The sequence below is a fragment of the Solenopsis invicta genome, chromosome 16, assembly GCF_016802725.1.
Source record: "Solenopsis invicta isolate M01_SB chromosome 16, UNIL_Sinv_3.0, whole genome shotgun sequence".
Taxonomy (NCBI): Eukaryota; Metazoa; Arthropoda; class Insecta; order Hymenoptera; family Formicidae; genus Solenopsis; species Solenopsis invicta.
In genome coordinates, this window is record NC_052679.1 from 17,679,053 (window position 1) to 17,700,096 (window position 21,044).

General features: G+C 30.4%; 4 protein-coding genes across 4 annotated transcripts in view; 1 reads left to right on the forward strand and 3 right to left on the reverse strand.

Moving 5' to 3' along the window:
- Positions 1-21,044, forward strand: part of LOC105207466 — a 53,196-nt gene that overhangs the window by 28,554 nt on the left and 3,598 nt on the right. The window lies entirely within an intron of this gene.
- Positions 122-6,813, reverse strand: LOC105207569. The gene is made up of 11 exons (XM_039458193.1): positions 5,477-6,813; positions 5,274-5,371; positions 5,016-5,093; positions 4,347-4,664; positions 3,769-3,875; positions 2,560-2,730; positions 1,999-2,228; positions 1,676-1,890; positions 915-1,171; positions 766-844; positions 122-688 (listed from the first exon to the last, which is right to left on the reverse strand). Exons 1-11 carry the CDS (start codon positions 5,655-5,657, stop codon positions 518-520), a joined length of 1,905 nt encoding a protein of 634 aa, XP_039314127.1. The 5' UTR covers positions 5,658-6,813; the 3' UTR covers positions 122-517.
- On the reverse strand, positions 7,205-14,432 carry LOC105207561. The gene is made up of 11 exons (XM_011177097.2): positions 12,967-14,432; positions 12,764-12,861; positions 12,502-12,579; positions 11,850-12,167; positions 11,415-11,521; positions 9,208-9,378; positions 8,646-8,875; positions 8,332-8,546; positions 7,697-7,953; positions 7,548-7,626; positions 7,205-7,476 (listed from the first exon to the last, which is right to left on the reverse strand). Exons 1-11 carry the CDS (start codon positions 13,145-13,147, stop codon positions 7,342-7,344), a joined length of 1,869 nt encoding a protein of 622 aa, XP_011175399.2. The 5' UTR covers positions 13,148-14,432; the 3' UTR covers positions 7,205-7,341.
- Positions 14,532-20,906, reverse strand: LOC105207552 (glutamate receptor-like). The gene is made up of 11 exons (XM_039458195.1): positions 19,878-20,906; positions 19,681-19,778; positions 19,421-19,498; positions 18,765-19,076; positions 18,319-18,425; positions 17,048-17,218; positions 15,962-16,191; positions 15,645-15,859; positions 15,078-15,334; positions 14,924-15,002; positions 14,532-14,852 (listed from the first exon to the last, which is right to left on the reverse strand). Exons 1-11 carry the CDS (start codon positions 20,059-20,061, stop codon positions 14,634-14,636), a joined length of 1,950 nt encoding a protein of 649 aa, XP_039314129.1. The 5' UTR covers positions 20,062-20,906; the 3' UTR covers positions 14,532-14,633.

Here is a 21,044-nt window from a genome sequence, read left to right on the forward strand (position 1 = left end):
TACTATTATCTGATGAGATTTTATTATGAAATATGTAAAGTCGAGGATAAAGATTATAAAGATTTAAATTTTTTAATAAATATGAAATAATGGCAATGATACCAATAAAAACATTTTTAAATATCTTTATGAGCACTTATTTATTAACTTTATTTTAACAGTACTGTATCTAAAAAAATATATTGTATTTATTTAACATTCTGTTACATTAATTTTAATTCTTAAAACAGAAATTGCATACACGACCCGAAGAATTCGAAATTCAAAATAATCAATCCGTTATTTACTTTGCATGTAAAAATAAAAAAATAGAAGATAGACATAAAAAATATTTCTTCAGAAAATATTGACTAAGTCTATATACATAATTCATTAATTATACAATCCATAATACAATATGTAGTTACTAACAATAGCTTTTAATTAGGATATAAATAACATCCCAGCTGATCAGTTATGAAAAAAGAATAGGATCGTTATTTTTGAATTAAAAAATTATCGTAGCGACGTAATATATTTATGTCCGGTTGCCACGGTTGACTCTTTTCTTGATTCGGTGATCAGAAATCGTCTTGAAGATCAATTGTTCCATAACGAAGATAAATAAGCTGATGAACAACGTAATGATTATTAAACACAGTAGCGGCACTATGTCGTTGATCTCGACCGATTTCCATTCTGATTCTTTCTATAATCAGAGATAAATGTATCAATCTGTCTATCGAATGATTTAATAAACGTGCAGAATTTAATAAACGTGCGTACATTTATTTTATTCAGATCTCGCAACCATTGCGTCTGCAATAAACGTTGCAGAATTCCACTGTCTCTTAATAAAAGAATACTGAAAGAAATAAAACGCATGTTTTTATTAGAATGACATTTCAATTCGCATTAATAGGGATTGCACTAACTTTCTGTTAATGATACGAAGATATGGGTTATTTGATGGCAAACCCATCGATAGGCAGCACGACATGATAACATCCAACGGCTCCACCTTGCAGTTGATTTGCGGCTGCAGCAATATTACCATGTTATCTAAGGTCATAACGGAATATTTCTTCTCCCTACAAACGCGTGATAGGCTATCCAAATCATTACTCGGCAAATCAGTTTCTTTTAATACCAATTGATCAAACAGCATTCTCAATGTTCTATCCGTTGAGTCCTGTCACAAATAAAATTATTTCAAATTAATAGACTATATATAGACCTTCCAAGAATAATATTTGTATTGCCATTTTATAAAAAAAAGACATATAAATCAATACATATTTCATTATAATTTTGTATCAATAAAAGATTTAATTAATTATAAATTTTATATATATATATGTCATTACAGTAGTGTTTACTTTAAATATATGATGTCCTTCTCTTCTGATCATTGATTTTATAGCAAGATAATCTCAGTACAATTTTTAATTACATCCCTAAGTTTATTAGGAATAGAACGTAAAACAGCATAAGCAAATAGGAAGTATCATTTAAATTGAATATGAAATGGGCTAATTATAGGATTTGCTGGGATAAAATTATCTGGATCGCTAAATATACATGGATTTTATAGAATGATTAAAGCAAAGATAATAAGGAATAATAAGGAACTCAAAAAAATCTTTAAATAAAAAATAAATATAGAAGGAAATTTTATAAAAATTTCTATTTGTACCTGTAACATATCATAATCAGCTGAGTCTTTGATCACGCCAAAACGATAAGTCTTATCCTGCAGAAGGCCGTCCATAGTCGTAAAAGGCATGACAAACGTTTTAACAGCAAGATAACTAATTAAAAAAGCGGAATACGCTGCTACGATCACGACTGCCAATAGATGAATTACCAGCTGTATCAGTCTTATAGAATTCAGTGTCGATGGTTTTGTACCTGTTACCATTTTTCGTGAAAGAGATAGCGGTCGTAAATTAAAAAAGAATTACGCAAAATCAAGCGCAAGTACTCGAGAAAAGAATGGTGCTCAGAAATTGAAATTACCTTGATTACAAAACGCTCCTAAAATAAACAACAAAATTTCTGGAATTTTCCAACGATCATTTCGAAGATACGGTAACATGAATGCAAATAGTTTTTGAACGAAGACGATAAATCCGGTTGAAAGTACGATGATAGAACAGATAGCGCTCCAGATGTTCTCGGAAAACGGAGACATGTAAGCATTCCATTTTACATCGGTCGTTGTAGATCTTTTAATATATACACGATACCTTAAAATAAAATGAACGTAAATAATGGGTTTTAATGACATTATCCAGCTCTTAAACTCGCAAGTATATTATTTTTTTATGAATTGTGACGTGTCTGAAGAGTTACATTTACGACATATGGAACGTAATAAGTAAAATATATATTATATTTCTTTGAAATTCCATTAATTTTGCAAATTTTAATGATGTACACATTTTATGGATTACTAGGCATAGATTATTTTTTGTTAGATTAAGCATCAGAGAGATATCTCAATCCTGTCGCTAAGATATCGTTCGGTTAAACTTTAATATTTTATTGCTTATAATTTTTGAAAAAGAAATATATTACTTGGTTACGAAGAGAGGCTGTGTAAGACTAATAACATCTAATCTCTCCGTGGTCATCATGAACTGCATCGCTGCTAAATCAGCATCGTTATTCTTTAACATCCCAAGCGCACCTGTACACGAACCGTTTGGTAGACACATGCCCCACGATTCGGCTTCCGTGTAAGTGAATCTGCAATACATTTAAGAAATATTTATTTTGTGATCGGTAATTTTGTCGCACCCTGTATAGGAGAAAAGTAATCAATTACTTTCAAATGACAATTGTATGCTTTTTCACAGCGAAAAGACTGTCAAAATCAAAATTGAACATTTAAAAATTATGTCAAAATTATTGATCACTTTTTCCAAACAGCAATAGCTGTTGCGTAGCAGTGATAAAGTAATGATACGCAATTTTGCTGTAACATAAATCAGTTTGAAAAAAATTAAGACAATGATGTAATATTTTTTAAGACATTACATCATCATTCTTATAGAAATTAGTAAAGTACTTCAAATTTGTGAAGAAAGAAAAAAGATTATAAATTATTTACTTTATTTAATATAAATTAAGTATCAATTTAAATTAATATTTATATTTATTGTTTATTATAGATGTACACAGCAATACAATATAATAATGTTCTATTTTACTTGTACATAACTCAGGGTAATTCAAAATCAATAGATTACTGAACAACATATATTAATAAAAAAGAATAAATTTTAATATTTTTGGTATATGAATTAGATTTTTTATCCATCGTATAATCCAAAAGTTTATTCGGAAAGACGTCGAAGAACCAGCAGTGGTCAAAACAGAGAGATCTTTAAAGAAAATACAGCCACTCGTGAGGAAGAATATTTCCGGGGGAAAAATGCAAGACAACTGAGAATACTCAAAGAGAAGCAGGAACAAATTAAAAAAGAGAAAAATAATAAAATAGCAAATGATAAAGCAGCGGAGAAGGACGAAAAACAAAAGAAAGCTAATCAAACTACAGAAACACCGGACAAAAAATAACACATCTAAATTTAAAATATATTTCGGTACAACACATTGTGAAAATTATTAACTTCTCATGCACTTAATAAATCTTATAATTTTATTTGCAAATTATATAAAACAAACGTTAAAATAATAGAGCTTATGCACAAAGCACAATTTTATATAATATAATAACTTCCTCACATCCATAAGATAATTTTTATCTGATAGTACACTTACGTGCAATTTAGTGCGTCCTGCAATAGGAGTATTACTTCGCCAAAAAAGCCATCTATTCCTATTATCTCGTTCTGTGCATTACGACGAAGCATACTGAGAGGAGGGTCCTACCGATAAAATTGTTATATTGAAGCAAATATTAACATTTAGACCGCCGGAAAGTCTAAATATAGATGCTACGAGGATCGCCCATTATGTAGGTTATTTCCAAGATAAAAGTACAATATTTCAAGAATTTTCTAAGGGAATTACAGTAGATTCAATGCCGGCGATCTAAAGATTAAAGCTAAGTTTGTGAATATAATGAACGTTTTATAAAAAAAAAAATGATAAATAAAGGCAAGGTGATAAATGATTACAAAAGCATTTTTGAAATGCATTACATCATTTTCAATCTATTATGTCATGTGTGATGTAGGAAAAGAACAGATTATATGAACGTAATTCAAATGTAGTCATTATTTACTAATTATAATTATTATTATTTTTTTAATAATTAGCTAATGTACATGTCTAAAAAAATTGATATAATTATTATTATAAAAATCTCTTGAGAAAAATAAAATGAGTGTCCTTACGTCAGCCGACGTAACACGTATATTCTGACCAAAAAGATTGTTTCTTCTAATATATGTTTCTAGACCATGTTTAGGACCCTTCAAACCGTGCTTAATATCCCATACACCGAACTGGTTAGATCTCAATTCTTTTCCTCTGTCAACTTGATAGACTTCAGTGATGATCTCTCTTCCAATTACGTTCGGACTACTCTGAGCCACCATAAACTTACAATCAAATGGCACATAAATCTCAAAAAAAAATTCCGTAATGCTGGTCTCATTACTAAAAAATACCAGCCACGTGGGATAATCCATCTCGATCCACGATGCCACTTCCTACATTTCAGTAAATAAAAGTTCATATTACTAGTCTGCTTGAAAAATTTTCCAAACATTGTTTTATTAGCTAACGAGAAAACAATATTTCACAAGAAAAAAATAAAAATTATGTTTTTTTTTAATTTTTAAAACATTTTGAAATTGCACAGAAATAAAAATTCTAGTCCAATTTATTTCATCTGTGTACGCATTTACTATAACTTAAAAATTTAAAAAGAAGAATCTTTTTTATTTTGTATACACATTAATATTTCTTTGAGTCTAATTACAATATCATCACGATAATTAAATAACAAATAAAATTTCTTTAATGACATTCTTTAATATAAACTGTTCAGAGGTATTTACATGCGCAAAATCATCTCTTAAAGCATCATTCATTAGGACGAACAAAGGTTTCTGGATCTGATAAAAACTTTGTCCAACCTGCAAGCAATCAAAACTCTTTTTTTGGTAAGATGTATTATTTGGGATAATTAGATGCACAAAATAATTCTGCTAATTTTTATATATATTTTAATTAAGAAACATTTTGCTTTAATCTTCAAGAATTAAATAATATAGATTGCAGAAAAGGTCAAATTTCTCTCTTTTTTAAACGCTTACTTGTTTATTGAACATCCGAATATCCATGACAGCGGTGCGTATAAAATTATTGCTCAGATATTTCTGAAGAAAGAGCATATGTTCACTTTCCATAATTCCTGCAAAGCACGAACTTTCAATATATACGAAGAAACGAATGCATCAGCGTATTAGATCAATGTATTAATATTTGTAGTAATATTGTACTTCCACATTGTTCTCACCCGTCTCATTAGAATTGTACAGGAGTAGGATGCATGTGTTACTGAAGTAGTCATGTGTATCTTTGATCAAACCCATGTACACCGAAATCGGCCTAATCAGTAGACCGCACACGAAATCGAATGATATCCATGTGAAGACAATCGGACTTAAAATCAAACAGAGATCAAGTTTGCAAAACATCCTTCAACGTGCGATTGTCAATAAAAATTCCACTGATTTTACAAGTCAGCTCAACGAAACCAGCTCGAGTACGATGCACAACAATCTCAGAGCCGATATATTTTGCGATTGCAGTTACACTGCATTTACTTCATACCGATCGCAGCGAATAAAGTAGTCAAGTTAGTTTGTCAGATAAGGGCATACATAACAGCAGTTATCCGTGTCACACGACAATTACCTGACCGCATTATTAAAGCAAAATAAAAATAGCTTGCATACTCTGTGGACAGATTTATACAAATTAAATGACCGATTTGTTTATTGAAAATTTTAGATAGATACACAAAAGTATACGACGGTATATAAAAAGTCAATTGGATAATTCAATAAGCATGTATTGAAATCTGGCCTAAACAGCAGCCTGTTGTACTGTAATAATTATAAAGACTGAATGAAAATTGATGTATTGATTGAATTATGAACGCGCAGTAGAGTTAATAAGTAATGAAGCAAAACATTATCAGCATCATTTTAAATTATCAATCTTATTAATACACAAAACTTTCCATCAATAACACGATTCAGTATATTCGATCGAAATCTATAATCAGTGAAAAACATCTACAACATGGAAAAGTGGTTTGCTATTGATGGAGCGATATATATAAACACTAGCATAACAGTACGCGCTAATGGAAAAAAACTACAAAAGTACAATAAAATTCCAAGTATACTATTGAAAAACTCTGCTCCTCCAAATTTGGAATCACGCTTCATCTACGTTAACGTCACTCAAATATACAAAACAAAGCTAATTATATTGCAGCTATCACATATACCAGGATATAACATAAGCTTTGATCTAGCATAGATAAATCGATCTACATAAAACAATTACTTAATTATCTTTGTATAATCGATTTGCGTACTAAAAATTGAATTGCTTTACATTACTTCAGTTTATAATTACCAATTGGTTTAATAATATTGCATTGAATATCCCGATTTAGATTTAGTATGTAGTATGGAAGTAACGAGAACGGATCAGTAAATCGTGTGTTCAACGTAACAGTTGAACGTAACAGAATCTCTTTTTCAAATATGAACAAGTACTTCTCTTGATCAATATATAAATTCTTCGCCAGTTGCAGTATTGCAATCAAAGATTATTCGATTCTATTTGTATATATACATATATATATATATTTAAAAAATTTATATTAAAATTATAACTACTTTAATCGTCTAGTTATGGCAGTTTCAATCTTTATTCCAAACTAAGAATTTTATTACCGATAGTATTTTCTCATCAGGTGCATTTCGTTTGAGTATTATCCAGAGACACGCTGCACGAAACTATATGAGATCGCATACACGACACGAAGAATTCGAAATTCAAAATAATCTATCCGTTATTTACTTTGTATGTAAAAATAAAAAAAATAGAATATAGACATGAAAAACATTTCTTCAGAAAATATTGACTATATTCAATATACATAATACATTAGATAAATTAAAGAACAATCAATAATATACAATATGAAAATAATAATAATGGCTTATAAATAGGGTGTAAAAAATATCCCAGCTGATCACGAAAAAAATAATGATGTGGCTATTTCAGGGTTAAAAAATTATCGTAGCAACGTAACATCATATTTATGTCCGGCTGAGGCGGTTTATTGACTACTTTCTTGATTTAGTGATCAGAAATCGTCTTAAAGATCACTTGTTCCATAACGAAGATAAGTAAGCTGATGAACAACGTAATAATTATTAAACACAATAGCGGCACTATGTCGCCGATCTCCACCGATTTCCATTCCGATTTTTCCTGTAATCAGTGATAAGTGTATCAATCTGTCTATCGAGTGGTAGCCCGCAAAATTTAATAAATGTGCGTACATTTATTTTGTTTAGGTCGCGCAACCATTGCGTCTGCATCAAACGTTGTAGAATTCCACTGTCTCTTAATAATAGAATACTGTAAGGAATAAAACGAATATTTTTATCAGAATCACATCTTCATTCGCATTAATGGGGGTCGCACGAACTTTCTGTTAATGATACCAAGATATGGGTTATTTGACTGCACACCCATCGCTACGGAGGTCTGCATGATAACATCCAGCGTCTCCAACTTGCAGTTGATATTTGGCTTTAACAATATTGCCATTTCATCTAACGTCATAAAGGCATATTTCTTTTCCCTACAAATGCGTTCTAGGCCATCCAGATAATTATTTGGTAAATCAGTTTCTTTTATTAGTAACTCATTAAACAGCATTTTCATTGTTCTATCCGATGTGTTCTGTCGTAAATAAAATCATTTCAAATTCAAAGATTGCATATAAATCATCCATAAATAATATTTCTGTTGCTAATTTAATTAGAAAAAAAATAAGGATACATAAAACAATACGTGTATCATCATAATTTTATATCAATAAAAGATTTAATTTATTATAAATTATAAAAAAGAGATATATATATATATATATATATATATATATATATATATATATATATTATTATCATATATCATTATTATCATATATATAATAATTATTATCATATATTATTATATATATATATTTATCACTGCGGCAGTGTTTATTTCAAATATACAATATCCTTATTTTCTGATCATTGATCTTATACAAGATAATGTCAGAATTATTTTTAACACCTGGAATAAATTATAATCAGCTGAGTCTTTGATTACGCCAAAACGATAAGTCTTATCCTGCAGTAGGCCGTCCATAGTCGTAAAAGGCATGACGAACGTTTTAACAGCAAGATGACTAACTAAGGCAGCAGAATACGCTGCTACTATGACGACTGCCAATACATGAATTACCAGCTGCACTATTCTTATAGGATCCAGAGTTGATTGTTTCATACCTGATATCATTTTTCATGAAAGAAATAGCGATCGTACATTAAAAAAGAAACACAAAGGTAAACACAAGTATTCAAGAAATACGCAGAAATTGAAATTACCTTGATTACAAAACGCTCCTAAGTTAAAAAACATAATTTCTGTAAATCTCAAATAATCATTTCGAAAACATGGTAACACGAATGGAAATAGTTTCTGAATGAACACGATCAGTCCACTAGAAAGTACGATGATAAAAACGATAGTGCCCCAAATGTTCCCGGAAAATGGTGCCATGTAAGCATTCCATTTCAAATCAGTCGTCGTAGACCTTTTAATATATACACGATACCTTAAAATAGAAGAAACGTAAATAATAGATTTTAATTACATTATCCAGTTCTTAAACTCGCAAGTATATTAATTTTTCATTAAGTCTGACGTGTCTGAACAATTAAATTTAAGACCTCTAGAATGTCTCACTTTAAGTAAAATATACAATATTTTTCTAAAATTCTGTTAATTTTGCAAATGTTAATAATTTACATTTTATTGCTTCCTAGGTATAGATTGTTTTTTGTTAGATTAAACATTAGAGACATATCTCAATCGTGTCAATAAAATATCGTTCGGTTCAGCTTTAAGATTTTATTGTTTACAATTTTTGAAGAAGAAATACATTACTTGGTTGTGAAGAGAGGCTGTGTAAGACTGATAACATCTAATCTATCCGAGGTCATCATGAATTCCATCGCCGCAAAATCAACATCGTTATTCTTTAACATTCCAACCGCACCTGTACACGAACCGTTTGGTAGACACGTGCCCCATGTTTGGGCCTCTTTGTAAGTAAATCTGTAGCACATTAAAGAAAAATTTATTTTTTGATCGACAGCATTGTCACACTCTGTGTAAAAAAGGAGTAATCAATTAGTTTCAAATAACAATTATATGCTTTTTTCGAAGAAACTTTACAACGAAAAAGCTGTTAAGATCGAAATTAAACTTTAAAAATTATGTCAATATTATTGACCGCTCCTTCTGAATAATAATAGCTGTTGCAACAATTTCAGCACAAAAGAAAGGAAGAAAGATATAATACGAGGTGTGTTCAAAAAGTATCGCGAATTTTGAATTTTCGCGGGTTACGTATATTCGAATTTCGATCTTTTTGTGGCGTTATGTTGGTACTCATGTCTCTCACTTATGCCGACAAGCTCGGCCATTTTGAATATTCACTTAATTGTTGACAGCTGCTTTGCTTGCACGTGTTTTGGATCGTCTTCGATTTTTACCTATTCAAAAAAATGGATCAAAGAACCTGTATCAAATTTTGTGTGAAAAACGAAATTAAGTGCGCGGATGCATTCCGAATGTTAACTGTGGCATACGGAGAAGCTACCTTGGACCGAAGCAACGTTTATCGGTGGTACAAAATGTTCTCAGAAGGCCGAGAAGATGTGAACGACGAAGAGCGTGCCGGACGCCCGAGCACTTCAACAACAGACGAAAAAATTAATGAAGTGGAGAAAATGGTATTGGCCAATCGTCGAATCACCGTTAGAGAAGTTGCTGACGACCTAAACATATCGATTGGCTCGTGCCATTCGATTTTTATCAATGATTTGGGCATGAGACGGGTCGCCGCGAAATTCGTACCAAACGCCCCTGCTCACACATCGTTGCTTGTGCGCGACTTTTTGGCCAAAAACAACACACTAATGATGCCGCAGCCACCGTATTCCCCAGATCTGGCCCCCTGTGACTTTTTCTTGTTCCCTAAACTGAAGAGGCCCATGAAAGGACGACGTTACGCTACGCTTGACGAGATAAAGACGGCATCGAAGGAGGAGCTGAACAAGATAAAAAAAAATGATTTTTTGAAGTGCTTCGAAGATTGGAAATACCGTTGGCACAAGTGTATAATATCTCATGGGGATTACTTTGAAGGGGACAAAATAGATATTCATGAATAAATAAATAATTTTTGAAAAAACACAAAATTCGCGATACTTTTTGAACACACCTCGTATAAAGGAGCAGTAAAAAAGTCATGATACGCAAGTTTGCTGTACAATGGTTCAGTTTAAGAAGAATTAAGATAACAATGTAACCTTCTTTAAGACATTATATCATTTTACTGTATCATCATCCTTATCAAAATTAGTAAAGTACTTAAATTTAAAGAAAGAAGAAAGATTACAAATTATTTTATTAAATATAAATTAAATAACAATTTAAGTTAATGTTTATATTTATTGCTTATTATAGATGTACATAGCAATACAACATAATAATATACTATTTTATTTATTATATAACTTACGCTAATTCAAAATCAATAGATTACTGATCAACATATATTGATAAAAAAGAATTTTAATATTTCTTGATATGTGAATTAGGTTTCATCCGTCATATAATTCAAGAGCTTATTTGGAATGATATCGAAGAACCGGTAGTGAGAGATCTTTGAAGAGAGAGATCTCTGAAGAAAAATCTGCGGCTAGTGAGAAAGTATATTTCCGAAAAGAAAGAGCGAGACAACTGAAAGAGCTCAAAGAGAAGCAGAAACAAATTAAAGAAGAGAAAAAGAATAAAATATCAAAGAAAAATGATAAAGCAGCGGAGAAGGACGAAAAGCAACAGAAAGCTGATCAAACAGAAACTCCGGACAAAAAATGACACATGTAAATTTAAAATATATTACAGTATAACTTATTGTGACAATTATTAATTTCTCATGCATCTAATAAATCTTATATTTCTATATGCAGATTAAATAATGTAATTGTTAAATCTATAATACCGCTTATCCCCAGAACAGAAATTCACAAAATTTAATAACTTCCTCACATCCATAAGATAATTCTTTCCGATTGTACACTTACGTGCAATTTAGTGATTTCTGCAAAACGAGCAGTACTTCTCCAAAAAAGCCATCTATTCCTATCATCTCATTTTGTGTATTACGGCGAATCAGACTGAGAGGAGGGTCCTACCGATAGACATGTTATATTGAAGCGAACATTAAAGTTCGTGAATATAATAAACATTTTATTTAAAAAAGAATATGATAAAAAAAGGCAGCATGATAAATAATTATCGAGAACATTTTTCTAAGGCATTGCATTATTTTCAATCTATGATGTCATGTGTAATGTAGAAGAACAGATTATGAAAATGTAATTTAAATGTAATTATTATTTACTAATTATAATTATTATTCTTTTTCCAATTATTATCTAATCACTAATTGTATGTCTAAAAAATTGATATAATTATTATAATAAACTTTCTGGCGATAAATGAAATGATCGTCTTACGTGAACCGACGTAACACGTATATTCTGACCAAATAGATCCTTTCTTCTAATATATGGTTCTCTACCATTTCTTGGACCCTTTAGACCGTGTTTTATATCCCATACACCAAATTGTTCGGATCTCAATTCTTTTCCTCTGTCAACTCGATAGACTTCAGTGATGATCTCTCTTCCAATTACGTTTGGACTGCTCTGAGCCACCATAAACTCACAATCAAATGGCACGTAAATTTCAAAGAAAAATTCCATGATACTAGTCTCGTTACCAAAAAATACTAGCCAGGTGGGATAATCCATCGCGATCCACGATGCTAATTCCTACATTTTAGTAAATAAAAATTCATATTGTTAGTCTGCTTGAAAACTTTTCAGACTTGTTTAATGAGCTAACGAGAAAGTAATATTTTATTAAAAAAAAAAAAGATTTTGGTGTTTCTAAATGAAACATTTTGAAAGTGCACAACAATAAAATTCAATCCAATTTATGTCATTTGGGGACGTATTTACTAACTTGAAAATTTTAAAAGAAGAAACTTGTGTATTTTTATGCATATTAATATTTTTTTAAGTATAATAATAATCTTATCACAATAATTAAATAACAAATAAAGTCTCTTTAATGACATTTTTTAAACTGTTCAAAGATATTTACATGCGCAAAATCATCTCTTAAAGCATCGTTCATTAAGACGAACAAAGGTCTCTCGATGTCATAAAAACGTTGTCCAACCTGCAATCAATCAAAACTTTTTTTTTGGCAACATATATTATGTGGAATAATTAAATGCAGAAAATAATTTTGCTATTTTTTATATATAGCTTTATTAAGAAACATTTTGTTTTATATTCAAAAATTAAATAATATTTAAGGATTTCAGAAAATGGGCAAATTTCTCTCTTTTTAAAATGCTTACTTGTTCATTAAACATACGAAAATCCATGACGGCGGTGGGTATAAAATCATTGCTCAGATATTTTTGAAGAAAGAGTATATGTTCATTTTCCATAAGTCCTGCAAAGCGCGAACTTTCAATATATACTAAGAATCAAATGCATCAGCGTGTCAAATCAACATAGTAGTATTTGTAGTAATATTATACTTCCACATTGTTCTCACCCGTTTCATTAGAATTGTGCAGAAGAAAGATACATGTGTTACTGAAGTATTCATGTGTATCTTTGATCAAACCCATGTACACCGAAATCGGCCTAATCAGTAGACCGCACACGAAATCGAATGATATCCATGTGAAGACAATCGGACTTAAAATGAAACAGAGATCGAGTTTGAAAAACATCCTTCGTGCAATCGATAGTAGGAATTCGACTGATTTTACAAGTCAGCTCAACGAAACCAGCTCGAGCACGATTCACAATGATCCCGGAGCCAATATATTTTGCGATTGCAGTTACTTCATACCGACCGCAGCGAATAAAGTAGTCAAATTAGTTTATCAGATAAGAACATACATAATAGCAGTTATCCGTGTCACACGACAATTACCTGACCGCTTTGTTAAAGCATAATAAAAACGGCTTGCATACAATATGGGCAAATTTATACAAATCAAATGATCAATTTGTATATAAAAAATTTTAGATAGATACACAAAGATATACAATGGTATATAAAGAGATATTAATTGAATAATTCAATTAGCATGTATTGGAATCTCGTTTGCACTGTAATAATTATAAAGACTGAAAAAATTGTTGAATTAATTATTTATTGAATTATAAACGCACAGTAGAATAATTAAGCAATTAAGCAAGAAATTATCAGCATTATTTGTCTTATTAATTTACAAAACTTTTAATTAATAACACGATTCATTATATTCGATCGAAATCTATAATCAGCGGAAAACATCTGCAACACGGGAAAGTGGTCTTGTTATTGATAAATCGATATGTATAAACACTATATAGAACATAATAGTATGCGCTAATGGAAAATAACTACAAGAATACGAAAAAATTCCAAGTATGCTATTGAAAAAGTCTACTCCTCCAAATTTGGAATCACGCTTCATCTACGACATCGACGTTAACGTCACTAAAATATACAAAACAAGGTGTTAATTCTGTTGCAGCTATCGCTATCACAAACCCCGCGATATCACATAAGTTTTCATCTATATATATATCAATCTATATAAAAAAAATTACTTATTTATCTCTGTATAATCAGTTTGAGTACTAAAATTGAATAGCTTTATTGAATAGCTGAACTTAACAGCGGAAAAAATCTTCTTTTAAAACATGAACAAGCATTTCTCTTGACCAGTGTATAAATCCTTTGCCAGTAGCTGTATTGCAGTCGCCTACGAAGATTATTTGATTCTATTAGATATTTAGATTCTATTAGATTTAAAAAAATTTATATTAAAATTTATAACTATTTTAATCATCTAGTTATGACAGTTTCAATCTTTCCACCAAACTAAGAATTTTATTACCGATAATATTTTATCACCAGGTGCATCTCGCATGAGTATTATCTAGAGACATGCTGAACAAAACTATGTGAGATCGCACACAAGACACGAAAAATTCGAAATTCAAAATAACCTATCCGTTATTTACTTTGCATGTAAAAATAAGAAAAATAGAAAATAAACATGAGAAATATTTCTTCATAAAGTATTGCCTTAGTCTATATACATAATTTATTAGATATATTATAGTACAATTAGTAATACAATATAGTTAATAACAATGGTTTTTAATTAGGGTGTAAATAACATCCCAACTGATTATTTACGAAAAAAAAGAATGATATGTCTATTTCTGGGTTAAGAAATTATCGTAGCGACGTAACATCATAATTATGTCCTGCTGCCGCGGTTTATTGATCCCTTTCTTGATTCGGTGATCAGAAATCATCTTGAAGATAACTTGTTCCATAACGCAGATAAGAAAGCTGACAAACAACGTAATACTTATTAAAAATAGTAGCGGCACTATGTCATTGATCTCGACCGATTTCCATCCAGATTCGTTCTATAATCAGAGATAAGTTTATCAATCTGTCTATCAAATGATAGCACGCAAAATTTAATACACTTGCGTACATTTATTTTGTTTAGGTCGCGCAACCATTGCGTCTGCATCAAACGTTGCAGAATTCCACTGTCTCTTAATAAAAGAATACTGGAAGAAATAAAACCTACAATATGTTTTTATCACATTTACATCTTAATTTGCATTAATGGAGGTTGCACTAACTTTCTGTTAATAATACCAAGGTATGGGTAGTTTGATTGTAAAGCCATCGAAATGGGGCACTGCATTATAACATCCAACGACTCCAACTTGCAGTTGATTTTCTGTTGCAGTACAATTGCCATGTTATCTAACGCCATAAGAGCATATTTTTTCTCCTTACAAACGCTTTCTAGGCCATCCAAATAATTACTCGGCAAATCAGTTTCTTTTAATATTAACTGACGAAACATCATTTTCATTATTCTATCTGACGCGTTCTGTCAGCAATAAAATTATTTTGTATTAATAGATTGCACATAAACCTTCCATAAATAATATTTATGTTGCCAATTTATTAAAAAAAAAAGAAAGACATAAATCAATACGTAATTCATCATAATCTTGTATCAATAAAAGATTTATTTAAATAAAAATTGTAAAATAGTTATATATATATATATATATATATATATATATATATATATATATATATATAATACTGCAGCAATGTTTACTTCAAATATACAATATCCTTCTCTTTTGATTACTGATCTTATGGCAAGATAATCTGAGAATTATTTTTAACACCTGGAAAATATTATAATCAGCTGAGTCTTTGATCACGCTAAAACGATAAGTATTATCCTGCAGTAGGCCGTCCATAGTCGTAAAAGGCATGACAAACGTTTTAACAGCAAGATGACTAATTAAGGAAGCGGAATACGCTGCTACGATCACGAGTGCTAACAGATGAATTACCAGCTGCATCATTCTTATAGAATCCAGCGTCGATTGTTTCATACCTAATATCATTTTTTATGAAAGAGATTGCGGTCGTACATTAAAAAAAAAATATACAAAATTAAGCGCAAGTACTCGAGAAAAAAATGATGCATAGGAATTACCTTGAGCACAAAACGCTCCTAAGTTTAAAATCATAATTTCTATAAATCTGAAACAATCATTTTGAAGACGCGGTAACATGAATGGAAATAGTTTCTGAATGAACACAATCAATCCACTTGAAAGTACGATGATAAAAACGATAGCGCCCCAAATGTTCCCGGAGAATGGTGCCATGTAAGCATCCCATTTTAAATCAGTCGTCATAGACCTTTTAATATATATACGATACCTTAAAGGAGGAATGTAAATAATGAGTTTTAATTACATTATCCAGCCCCAAAACTCGCAAGTATATTAATTTTTCATCAACTCTGACGTGTCTGAATAGTTATATTTAAGACCTCTGAAATATCTTAAAAAAATATATATTTTTCTAAAATTCTATTTTTTATTCTAAATAGTATTATATAATAGAACATTAATCCCAGAGAAATGTTAAGATGACCATAAGCGCGGTTTCAAAAATGTAAAGGGTTAAAAGTGATAATTTCCAGCCAGGTTATATTGTATAATAAAAAATACGTGGCTGAAGTTCATGTAATATTGAGGATATATACTATCGTATGGATTCATTGCTTAGAGAATCAACATTCTACTATTCACCGTTATTTCATTTATGGAGAATAGAAGACGTGCTTCATTAAGCACCCTGAAAGACAGAGTCTCGTTACAACATTTGTGTTCAGTGCGCAAAAATACATGAGAAATGGTAACTTCTATTCAAACAACAGAAAAGAAGTCTAAAAACGGCGCCCTGTGTTATGACCAAACCATCACTTTCAAACCTTAATATCTCCGGAACCGTGCTTATGCTCATCTTAAAATTTCTCTGCGATTAATATTCTATTATATAATTTTATTTGGTATAAGAAAGTTTGAAATTCGAGTTCCAAGAAATAGGCCAAAAAACAAATTTTTTTTGGCATCACTCTTTTAATAATTTACACATTTTATTGCTTGCTAGATATAGATTCTTGTTAGTTAGATTAAGCATCAGAGAGATATCTCAATCCTGTCGCTAAAATATAGTTTGGTTAAACTTTGATGTTTCATTGCTTAAATTTTTTGAAGAAGAAATATATTACTTGGGTGTGAAGACAGGCTGTGTAAAACCGATAACATTTAATCTTTCCGAGGTCATCATAAACTCCATCGCCGCAAAATCTACATCGTTGTTCTTCAACATCCCAACTGCACCTGAACACGAACCGTTTGGTAAACACATACCCCATGTTTTGGTCTCCTTGTAGGTGAATCTGCAGCACATTTAAGGAAAATTTGTTCATGCAATCGACTATTTTGTCGCACCCTGTATAAAAAAAGGGTAATCAATTAGTTTCACTTTACAACACTTTTTCCAGCTTTTTCCGAAGGAACTTCACAGCAAAAACGCTGTTAAGATCAAAATTAAACATTTAAAAATTATGTCAAAATTATTGACCATTCCTTCCGAAAGCAATTACTGTTGCAGTAATTTCAGGATAAAAGGTCAAAAGGACACAATATGAAGAAGTAGTGATAAAGTAATGATACGCAATTTTGCTGTAAAATAGAAGTTTGAAAAAATTTAAGAAAAAGGTGTAACCTTTTTTTAAGACATTATATCATCATTCTTATCAAAATTAGTAAAGTACTTAAATTTGAAGAAAAAAGAAAGATAACAAATTATTTATTTTATTAAACATAAAATAAATTACAATTTAAGTTAACGTGCTATATTTATTATTTATTATATATGTACATAGCAATATAAATATAATAATGTCCTATTTTATTTGTTACATAACTTACGCTAATTCAAAATCAATAATAGATTACTGAACAACATATATTAATAAAAAAGTATCTTAATATTTTTCGATATATGAATTAGATTTTGTCCATCATATAAACCATGAGCTTATTTGGAAAGACATTCGAAAAAGCGACAATGGTCAAAACAGAGAAATCTTTGAAGAAAAAACTGTAGCTAGTGAGGAAGAATATTTCCGAAGAAAAAGTGCGAGACAACTCAAAGAGCTCAAAGACAAACAGAAACAAATTAAAGAAGAAAACAACAGTAAAATAGCAAAACGAAATGATAAAGTACCGAAAAAGGACGAAAAGTAAAAGAAAGCTGATCAAACTACAAAAACTCCGGACAAAAAGTGACATATGTAAATTTAAAAAATATTACAATATAATATATTGTGACAATTATTAAATTCTCATGAATATAATAAAGCTTATATTTTAATTTGCAAAATATAACATAAGCGTTAAATTTATAATGGCACTTATCCACGGAGCACAATTTTACATAATGTAATACCTTCCTCACATTCATAAGTTAATTTTTATCTGATAATTCACTTACGTGCAATTTATTGCTTCCTGCAATAAGAGTATTACTTCCCCAAAAAAGCCATCTATTCCTATTATCTCATTCTGTGCATTACGACGAAGCATACTAAGAGGAGGGTCCTACCAATAAAATTGTTATATTGAAGCGAATATAAAAAACCTAAATTCGTGAATATAAAGAATATTTTATTTTCAAAGAAAAGATGATAAAAAAAGGCAAAATAAATGATTGAAGAAAACACTTTTCAAAAGCATTACGTTATTTCCAATTTATTATGTCATGTGTGATGTAGAAGAAAAACAGATTATGAAACTGTAATTTAAATGTACTTATTATTTGCTGATTATAATTATTATTTTTTTTTCAATTATTAGCTAATCGCTAATTGCATGTCTAAAAAAATTAATATAATTATTATTATAAAACTCCCTTGCAAAAAATAAAATAAGCGTCCTTACGTCAATCGACGTAACACGTATATTCTGACCAAAAAGATCGTTTCTTCTAAAATATAAACCATGTTTAGGACCCTTAAGACCATGCTTAACATCCCATACACCAAACTGGTTGGATCTCAATTCTTTTCCTCTGTCAACTCGATAGACTTCAGTGATGATCTCTCTTCCAATTACGTTCGGACTACTCTGAGCCACCATAAACTTACAGTCAAATGGCACGTGAATTTCAAAGAAAAATTCCGTAATACTGGTCTCGTTACCGAAAAATACCAGCCAGGTGGGATAATCCATCGCGATCCACGACGCCACTTCCTACATTTTAGTAAATAATAATTCATACTGCTAGTCTGCTTGAAAACTTTCCAGATATGTTTTATGAGCTAATGAGAAAGTAATATTTCATAAAAAAAAAAAATAAAGATTTTGATGTTTCTAAATTTTGAAACATTTTGCAATTGCACAGCAATAAAATTTTAGTCAGTCCAATTTTCATTTGTGAACATATTTACTATAACTTAAAAATTTTAAAAGAAGAAGCTTTTGTATTTTTATACATATTAATACTTTTTTAATTATAATAATAATCTTATCACACTAATTCATTAACAAATAAAATCTCTTTAATGACATTTTTTAAACTGTTCAAAAATATTTACATGCGCAAAATCATCTCTTAAAGCATCGTTCATTAGGACGAACAAAGGTCTCTGGATGTGATAAAAATTTTGTCCAACCTGCAAGCATCAAATCTCTTTTTTTAGGAAAAATGCATTATTTGGAAAAATTAGAAGCACAAAATAATTCTGCTATTTTTTTATAGATAATTGTGTTAAGAAACATTTTGCTTTGATATTCAAGAATTAAATAATACGGATTGTAGAAAAAAGTCAAAATTTTCCCTTTCTTCAATGCTTACTCGTTCATTGAACATACGAAAATTCATAACAGCGGTGGGTATAGAATTTTTGCTCAGATATTTCTGAAGAAAGAGCATGTGTTCACTTTCCATAATTCCTGCAAAGCTTTCAATATATACAAAGGATCGTATGCGTTCCCGTATCAGATCAACATAGTAATATTTGCAGCAATATTGTATTTCCACATTGTTCTCACCTGTCTCATTAGAATTGTGCAGAAGTAGAATGCATGTGTTATTGAAGTAATCATGTGTATCTTTGATCAAACCCATATACACGGAAATCGGCCTAATCAGTAGACCGCACACGAAATCGACTGATACCCATGTGAGGACAGTCGGACTTAAAATCCAACAGAGATCGAGTTTGCAAAACATCATTCTTCGTGCGATCGTCGATAGTAGAAATTCGACTGATTTACAAGTCAGCTGAACAAAACCAGCTCGAGCACGATTTACAACGATCCCGGAGCCGATATATTTTGCGATTGCAGCCACACTGCATTTTCTTCATACCGACCGCAGCGAATGAAATAGTCAAGTTAGTTTAGTCAGATAAGAGCATACATAACAGCAGTTCTTCGTGTCACACAATAATTACCTGACTGCTTTGAAAGAATAATAATGTTTTGTATACTCTGTGGGTAGATTTATACAAATTAAATGACCGATTTGTTTATCGAAATTTTTAGATAGATACAGGAAGGTATACAATGGTATATAAATAGATATCAATTGAATAATTTAATAAGTATGTATTGGAATCTGATCTAAATAGCAGCCTGGTGCACTGTAATAATTATAAAGACTGAATGAAAATTGTTGTATTGACTATTGATTGAATTATGAACGCACAGTAGAGTTAATAAGTAATTAAGCAAAACATTATCAGCATCATTTTAAATTATCAATCTTATTAATACACAAAACTTTCCATCAATAACACGATTCAGTATATTAGATCAAAATCTATAATCAGCAATAAACATCTGAAACATGTGAAAGTGTCCTTGCTGCTGATAAAGCGACATTTATAAACACTAGAACATAACGGTACGCGCTCAAGGAAAAAACTACAATACGAAAAAATTACTGATATGCTATTGGAAAAACTTTGATCCTCCAAATTTGGAAATACGCTTAATCCATGTTAATGTCACTCGAATATACAAAACAAATTGCTAATTGCAACTATCGCTATCGCACTCGCTGGGATATCACATAAGCTTTCATCTAGCATAAATATATCGATATATATATATATATATAAAACTAATTATTTACGTCTGTATAATCAGTTGGCACACTAAAAATTGGATTGCTTTGCATTATTTAAATTTATAATTACCATGTAGCTATCACAA

Excerpts from the sequence above, each read along its gene's own strand:
- LOC105207569 (XM_039458193.1), bottom strand. The coding sequence starts at position 5,657 with ATGTTTTGCAAACTTGATCTCTGTTTGATTTTAAGTCCGATTGTCTTC. Across the intron at positions 3,876-4,346 it reads TACGTGTTACGTCGGCTGAC|GACCCTCCTCTCAGTATGCT; the intron begins GTAAGGACACTC and ends TTTTATCGGTAG. Across the intron at positions 1,891-1,998 it reads AGGAGCGTTTTGTAATCAAG|GTACAAAACCATCGACACTG; the intron begins GTAATTTCAATT and ends AAATGGTAACAG.
- LOC105207561 (XM_011177097.2), bottom strand. The coding sequence starts at position 13,147 with ATGTTTTTCAAACTCGATCTCTGTTTCATTTTAAGTCCGATTGTCTTC. Across the intron at positions 12,580-12,763 it reads TTCGTATGTTTAATGAACAA|GTTGGACAACGTTTTTATGA; the intron begins GTAAGCATTTTA and ends GATTGATTGCAG. Across the intron at positions 7,954-8,331 it reads CTGATTATAATTTATTCCAG|AACACATCGGATAGAACAAT; the intron begins GTGTTAAAAATA and ends TATTTACGACAG.
- LOC105207552 (XM_039458195.1), bottom strand. The coding sequence starts at position 20,061 with ATGATGTTTTGCAAACTCGATCTCTGTTGGATTTTAAGTCCGACTGTC. Across the intron at positions 16,192-17,047 it reads CAGCCTGTCTTCACACCCAA|GTATCGTATATATATTAAAA; the intron begins GTAATATATTTC and ends TCCTCCTTTAAG. Across the intron at positions 15,860-15,961 it reads AGGAGCGTTTTGTGCTCAAG|GTATGAAACAATCGACGCTG; the intron begins GTAATTCCTATG and ends AAATGATATTAG.